Genomic DNA, 7,506 nt, shown 5'->3' on the forward strand with positions numbered 1-7,506 from the left:
TCTAACTGAATATTCCTAAGTCATGGACATCTGCTGGCTGGAGCATAAAGGCTGACATGATTAAATTTTTTATCTTTTATTTCGAGCTTTCTCATCTATATCAAACCAGTTCAGAACAGTCCAAACCTAGGTCCTGAGAGCCAGCTGATGTGGAAAGCGCTTTTCTTACTGTGGGAATAGATTCTGCCATACCTTTTAGTGTTACTGTAAACACTACACTTTTCTCTATATAGTGATCACAGGTATGACTAGGCCACGTTCTTGGCTTTTTGAGAATAGGCAGAGTTGAAATTGGATCAAGGTTTGCTTTCTGAGGTGAGATTGGTAATTATCCACACCTGATTCAGGGTTCGCACCTCTTTGGAACTTGACTTACATAATCAGGTCTCTGGTTCCCTTTCAGACTTTCTGCTGACACCTGTGTCACCCACTGCCAGTCAGGGCAGCCCTTCATTCTGCATTGGGAGTCTGGAAGAAGATTCTCCCTTCCCTTCTTTTGCCCAGGTAAATCCTTTGCCTGTGAAACAGCCCAAGGGTATTGAATATGAACACTGCTTCTTGTTCTTTCTGGAAGTCCCTCTATTGGAGAAGGGGAGACTTACAGGCTAATATTTCACTGATTCTAATAATCGTGGAAAGCTTTTAAGAGGGAAGCTTACGGATTTAGTCTCACATTACCATAGATGTACTGAGGAGGGGGAAGGCCAAGAGCAGTTGAGGGAGAACCAGAGTTCTCGTTATTTAACAAATCATTAGATTTCTTTTTCCCCCCTTTCCCACCCCGGCAGATGCTGAGAGTTGGAAAAGCAAAAGCAGATGTGTGGCCCAAAACTGCTCCAACGAAAGGTAAGCCTGGCCCTCCTGGTAAAGGGGCAGGGGGTGTTTGGCCCCTTGCAGAAAGTATAAGTCTCTGGAGTTGTAACACTGGTATTTTTTAGATGAAAACAGCTTAGTCCTTCCTGCCACTGTGGACAGCGATGGGGAGAGTGATAACTCGGACCGCGTTCCCGTGCCCAGTTTCCAAAATTCTTTCAGCCAAGCTATTGAAGCAGCCTTCATGAAACTGGACACGCCAGCTACTTCGGATGCCCTCTCTGGTAAAGGCAAAGAACTGGGGTGCCACCTGCATCTGGCGGCAGGCACCACTAGTCAGGCACTTTTCCCTGAGCCTTAAGGCCCACATTTTTAGTGTCAACTTAACATTCCATTTGGTATGTCACGTAGGAACTTACTGCCACCTCAGACTAATCCTTGAGGCATTGGATGTGAAAATCCGAGGAACTCTTACTGCCTCACCCCGCCGTCTGAGACGCAGTAGTGGAGAGTAGATTTGGAATCCTGAGTTGGTAAAAGGAGAGTAAAACATGCAGAAATTAGGCTCAAAGCCCGCTCCCAGTCTGTGGTATTTGTGATCAGAGAAGAATAACACATTTGTGGTGTGCCTGGCCCAGGCTGATTTTATTCTTCCATTAGCCCTATCAAATGGGTATAACTCATGTTACACATGAGGAGACAGATCTAGGGAGATGGAGTCTGTGACTTGCCCTAAGACAAACACCGAATGTGTACAAGGACTGGTGTTTGGATACAGGTATTGGTTCCAGGGCCTGCATTCTTAGCTGCCATTCTCATTCTCAGGGATGGAGACTGGCCAGGGAACAAGGGAATGGCATTCTGAGCTAAGCTCTCTTTTTGTTTCCATTTAGAAGAGAAAGGAGGAAAGAAAAGAAAAAAACAGAAACAGAAGCTTCTGTTCAGCACCTCAGTCGTCCACACCAAGTGACACTACTGGCCAAGGCTACCTTCTCCATTTGGTTTTCTTTTTTCCGTGCTTCTGTTTTGCTGCTGTAATTTTTAAGTATTTGAGTTTGAACAGATTAGCTCTGGGGTTGGGGGGGAGGGGGTTTCCACAACGTGAGGGGGAACCAAGATGATTTTAAATACAGTGTATTTTCCAGCTTCCCGTCTTTACACCAAAATAAAGTATTGACACTCACAAGAGATCTCTTCCTGCCAAGGTTATTAGTTTGTTGCCAGGTTAGTCTTTTTGGCCCACGCGTAATTATTTTTCACAACCCCTAATGAGTTTGAGTCCCTTAACATCCCAAGCCAGAGCGTTAAGCAGCGCTGCTTTGCTCTGACATCAGGTGTCAGGGCATCATGGTTTCCACACACCTATCAGTGTGTCTTCTAAAAATAGTTGAATCTTTTCTATCTGTTCAGTTCTTTTAAGGAAACAGAGGGATGGGAATAAAATGGATTTCGGCTACCCTGCTTGAATTGCAGCTTTTCGTCTGACATGGCCAGGCTGTGGGGCCAGACCTGGGTTGCACTTGCATGTGTGATTGAGGGTTTTGTCTAGTGCACGTGGCTGCTGTTTGGCAAGGGAAGGTGTAACTGTCACTAAGGAAGCCGTGGGACATGCCAACCTTTAAATCAAACTTGTTTCAAGTGACAGCGCCCTGAGTTGCGGGAACAGAGGAGCTCAGCGCACCTGGAGGCAGAGCAGGGCACGCTGGGAAGCAGTGGGGTTGCCACTGCCTCCCTATTGTCTAGTCTTACGCCTTGGTTTGAGCTCAATTTGAGTGATGTGAATTCTTTTGCTGCTTAATAAAGTAACCTTTAGGTGTACTAGGATGAAGGCAACCAGTTGAAATAAATTACCTGCACAAGCAATGTGAGCTTTCTGTTTTATTAAAGTTCAGTTCAGGTCTGCTAGACATACTTATAAAATAGGTTACAGTAACTACTATGAGCTTGAGCAGTTCCGCTGCTGTGCAGTAATGTCTTTGCTAGTGTCAAGTCTGAATGAAAAGGGTTCGTGAGGTCGGCTTTAACCTGTCATTCTTAAAAGGAAGCAGTTTAGAAATCCTGGGTCAGGAACTCTGGGGATGAGGGTGTTCCAGCCTGAAGGAGAGGCACACTGAAGCAAAAGTTAAACATGTATCGAATGTGTTAGAACTTTGAATGATGTCCATTTTATGCTGGAGAAAGCAGCTCCTAGAAATGTAGGAGATCCTGCTGCTCCCAGAATGTCCTGCTCCAGCAAGTGGGCCCTGAGGCCTGGGCACCGTGCAGCCTACAGAGGTTTACTGCATCCCTTCAGCCACCTCATCGCCACCGTCGTCTGAAAGCTCCTCCTCACCCGACTCTTCCTCCAGTAAACAGCTTCTTGTGACAGACTTCTGGATGGCTTCCCGCTCTCCTGGAGGAAAGCAGAGCAGGGGATGAAAGGTGTTTTTGACGGTGGGACCTCTTAGCTGAAGGCCAGCCGCTGCTCAGTGGACACTGGGTTGGTGTCGCTCACCTTCATCAGTGCAGTTCTGCAACAAGATCAACAGCTGTCTCCTGTTGTACTGAATCAGGAACTTCTGACATGTTCTAATTGTACCTGGCACATGAAAGAGCTTTATGGTCAACAGCTTGTAAAAGGTGTCTGCCTCAAAGACTTTCAGAGCCAGGGGAAGCGTCTTGTTCTTGGTAGGACAGGATGACCCACCCACCTGTCATGACTCAACTCTGAACCTGTTACCTATTGAAAATCAACCATACCACATGCACCCCTACCTCCCACATGTAAGGTGTTGAGAAAACACGGGTAACGGTGTCCTTTGTTCTCCAAGTATGTGATGAAGGGAAGAGCAGACCACACAAGTTGGTAGAATTCCTTTCGGCATCGAAGTAGCACTATTCCAGTGTAGGCATTGAGGTATCGCACTACAGCAGGGGAAAAAAATTTTGGGAAACTGGATTCTCAGAAGCAGGTTAAAAATCTTAGCGGTAACAGCCTACTATGTGCCAGAGACTCTTCAAGGCAGTGGCACTTGGGACACATCGAGTAAAAACATTCCTGAAGGAGAAATATCTTGGGACAGACCATTTAGGAAAGGGGGAAAGGAGGATATATAGGGCCTTGCACACCACTCAGAGCTGATGAACGAACTCAGACTTCTAGATACATTTATTTAGAAGAAGGGAGAGAAACATCGATTAGATGCCTCTGACAAAGCCCGTACTGGGGACCTGTTCTGCAACCCAGGCATGTGCCCTGACTGGGGATTGAACCAGCGACCTTTCAGTTCTCAGGCCGGCACTCAACCCACTGAGCCACACCAGCCAGGGCTGAACTCAGAATTTTAAATGTTCTAATTCACTGACTTGTTAAACGGGGTGGGGAGGCAGAGACCTATTTTCCTCAGAAGAAAACCCTTGGCTGAAAGGTGGTTCTGCAGCTAGGTTCTGTAGATTATTGTAACATGTAGAATTGTGCCTATGTGCATGTAATCCAGGATTCCATGTGGAGCGTATGGTAAAAAGGAGCCAATTTAGATTTGCGTGGCTGTCAAGAGGGCCCTGTTCCCCTTTACAACTGTTCTGTACTTCACAGGTCCTATTAAGGGCTTTTCAGGATCCCCCCCCCCCCCCCCCCCCCATGAGATACCAATGTAAACCAGTCACCTAACCTAATAGGAACTATACACATCTACATTCATTTGAGTCTGACCATCCTATTAAATTCAATCTCAATCCTCAATATATACACGTCAAATAGGTACAGGGGATTCTTGCCCCAAGTTCCATTGCCTTATGCTTTTAGCTCTTTGCCTAACTTTGTACATGGTGCATCAGGCTTGGCAGCTCCCTGGGATGCTTGTGCCCTGTCTTTCTCCCTCTTCTGGACCCCAATCTCTGCAAGGCACCCCTCTCCCTTTCCCCCGCCCCGTCGGCGCGGCTCCCCAGCACCCTCGCACCTGCAAAGCCGAGGGAGCAGGTGGCTGCGCCAAAGGTCCCGTGCACGCGGGCAATCGTGTCCCGCACGAGGCCGCCCAGTATTCGGTCATCCAGACTCAGGCGGCAGCGGGGATCGTCCGACACCACTTCGCAGAGTAGGTACCTGCGGCGGGCGAGAGGGTGGTAAGCGCAGTGCCAGGGCCGCGGGCAGGGGACAGGAAAGGCGTTGAGGGGATGCTGACCTGTGCTTGAACCGCACCATGGCGACTTCCGCCCCGGGCGTCCCTACGCACAAACTGTGGTAGCCTCTGTAGTCTTGCAGCCACTCACAGAGGGAATGCAGGATAGGAAGGCGGAGCCACAAAGTTGAGAGGCTGAGCCCAGTGTCAGTCTCCATCAAGCCCCGCGTCCGTTTGCGCCTGCAGAGCGCAAGCGTACTGCCGAGTTCCAAGCTGATGTGGCTGATTCAGTGTTAGACTCAGCGTTGGAGCGGTTTGAGGCTTTGATGGGTACGTCTGCTCCACGCCAGAGTCTGGAATACTGTGTAGGATGCAACTGCTGCACGTGGGGCCCTCGGGACGTTTACTTTCTATTACATTGCAATACAGTTGTATATGCACTTATATTCTCTCCCTAAACCTGGGCGATGGAACTCTTGCATTTACAGGCCAGAGACTGACCCAGGAAATCGAACCCTTACTTTCAGATTAGGGCTCGGTTTCCTCTTTCTGTACAGCCAAATATGTTGTTATCATTTGGGCTTTTTAGCAATCTTACGGAGGCGGGTGTGTTGTCTCGTATTTTAATTTGCGAAAACAATCTGTGGTCGTTATATTTTCCAGTTTTTAAACTGAGAAGCACAAAGAAGCAAATAAAAATAAGTTATAACCCTATCACTGAGAGAGAATAATTTATCATATGGTGTATTTTCCCCATTATTTCCTTCGTTTGCCAGCGGTTCTCAAAGTGAGATGCAGGGACCACTGGGTTTTCCAAGACTAAGGTCAAAATTACTTTCATGAGAACAGTAAGATGTTATTTGCCTTTTTTACTCTCTCACATCGGACAGTAAAGTTTTCCAGAGGGTACATAACTTGTGCTGGTATTATCACTCTAACAGCTAATGCAATTGTGTATTGTGTTTTTAAATATTTCTGTTCTAAGATCCATGATAAGTACTTATACATCCCACAAAAACAAATGCTCTTTGGAATCCTCAATAAATTGAATATAAAGGGGCCCTGAATCGATGAAAAAAGTTTGAGATGAGAACTGCTCCCCTATGTTGTTATATTTTTCTTTTATTTTCTTTTTAAGAACAGAATCATACTGTTTAGTACTCCTTTTTGCTGCTTGAAAAACTGTCTTATTGAGATATAACATACATAAAGTGCACATAGGTATACAACTCAATGAATTTTTACCTATGTATAGACTTGTATAACCACTGCCCAGATTAAGAGAACATTTCCAGCAACCAAGAAGGGTCCCATGCCCTCTTCCCAGTCAAAATCCTTTCCAGAAGTAGCCTCCATTCTGAGTTCTGTTGTGAAAGATTAGTTTGGCCTGTTCTTGAACTTTAGATGACTACCTGACAGTATGTTTTTGGGTGTGTGTCTGTCTCCTTTCACTCAACCCAATGTCTGTAAAATTCATTCTCCTTGTTAGACTATATTTTCATCTCAAATGTTTAGCAACGTTATCTTTCAGCTACACAGTATTGTATCCTTTGGATGTACCACTGTTAAACTGGTCAATATTTTCATGATGGACGTTTAAATTAGTTCCAGATTTTCTTGTTATACCCAACACTTGGATGCACATTCTTGCGACTAGGTCGTTATGCCTATCCCTGACTATTATTGGAACTGTCAAGAACCTGGCTGGCCCTGTGAGGTCCATAAAGGGAGGCAGGTTTCACAACTGATTACTTGCAAGATCTGCAATGCGTCCTCAATTTTCCCATCTCTTACTTTTCACCACCTTAAAGGAGGGATAATGAGGAAGAAAGAGGAGGCTGAGGGGAGGCAAAAGAACTGTGGCCTTGCTGATGAAACAGTGCCTGCTTTTTCTTCTCATTCAAGAACCACCTCATTATCTTTTAAAAAAAGGGAGGGAGGGAGGGAGGGAGGGAGGTCTCACCAGAGTCCCGCTTTCGCCAGCAGGGGGCGTCAGAGGCCCGTAGTGCGTAGAGAAAGGCGGCCCCAGAGTTCCTTCTTCCCGTCGCTAAAATAACGCCCTTAATACTTCCTAGCCTTCAACTCTCTTAATCCCAACATTTTATGGGATGCAGTTGGGGTTCAGATCAAATTCACACATCTAGTAAGAAGCAGGAGCAGAATTCCAATCCAAAGCCATTTGCCTCCAGGGTCCTTGCTCTTATCCACAGGCGGACACCTTGTGCAGGGTTTCGCTTGTCCACTTCGTGTAAAATGGACAGACGTAGGTTCGAATCCCGTCTTGCAACTGCACAGCCACATACTGTTGGGGAGGTTAATTCATGTCTGTAGATCTCAGTTTCCTCATCTGTGCTCTAGGGAAGTAATGGGTCCGCCCTCCTGGGTGGATGTAAGCTTTAAACGAGTTATTGTGGGCAAAACGCCTGGCACAGTGAGTAAACTCTGTTTTGTTATTTTTATTTTTCTGGCATAGGGCTTGCAAAAAATATGTTTTTAAAAAATTTATTTTTATCGCATTTTCTCCATTACCATTTGTCCATCTTATAGTATACATACCCCACTACCCCCCTTACCCTGCAATCACCACACTGCTGTC

At 46.2% G+C, this 7,506-nt stretch overlaps 2 protein-coding genes across 2 annotated transcripts in view; one reads left to right on the forward strand and one right to left on the reverse strand.

Annotated features, from left to right (window-relative positions):
* The window catches only part of RNF10 (ring finger protein 10), a 27,351-nt gene extending 24,659 nt beyond the window's left edge, over nt 1-2,692 (forward strand). Inside the window, exons 14-17 of the mRNA XM_054594206.1 lie at nt 404-504; nt 789-846; nt 939-1,097; nt 1,707-2,692. Of these exons, the coding sequence (XP_054450181.1) occupies nt 404-504; nt 789-846; nt 939-1,097; nt 1,707-1,783 (395 nt within the window). The 3' untranslated portion in view covers nt 1,784-2,692. The remainder of the gene's footprint in view (nt 1-403; nt 505-788; nt 847-938; nt 1,098-1,706) is intronic.
* On the reverse strand, nt 2,686-5,028 carry POP5 (POP5 homolog, ribonuclease P/MRP subunit). The gene is made up of 5 exons (XM_054594207.1): nt 4,974-5,028; nt 4,752-4,894; nt 3,568-3,717; nt 3,308-3,391; nt 2,686-3,205 (listed from the first exon to the last, which is right to left on the reverse strand). Exons 1-5 carry the CDS (start codon nt 4,991-4,993, stop codon nt 3,090-3,092), a joined length of 513 nt encoding a protein of 170 aa, XP_054450182.1. The 5' UTR covers nt 4,994-5,028; the 3' UTR covers nt 2,686-3,089.
* Between the last annotated feature and the right edge of the window lie 2,478 nt (nt 5,029-7,506).

This window comes from Pteronotus mesoamericanus, unplaced genomic scaffold (genome assembly GCF_021234165.1).
Source record: "Pteronotus mesoamericanus isolate MK-2021 breed Mesoamerican mustached bat unplaced genomic scaffold, CSHL_Meso_final scaffold_507, whole genome shotgun sequence".
Lineage (NCBI taxonomy): Eukaryota > Metazoa > Chordata > Mammalia > Chiroptera > Mormoopidae > Pteronotus > Pteronotus mesoamericanus.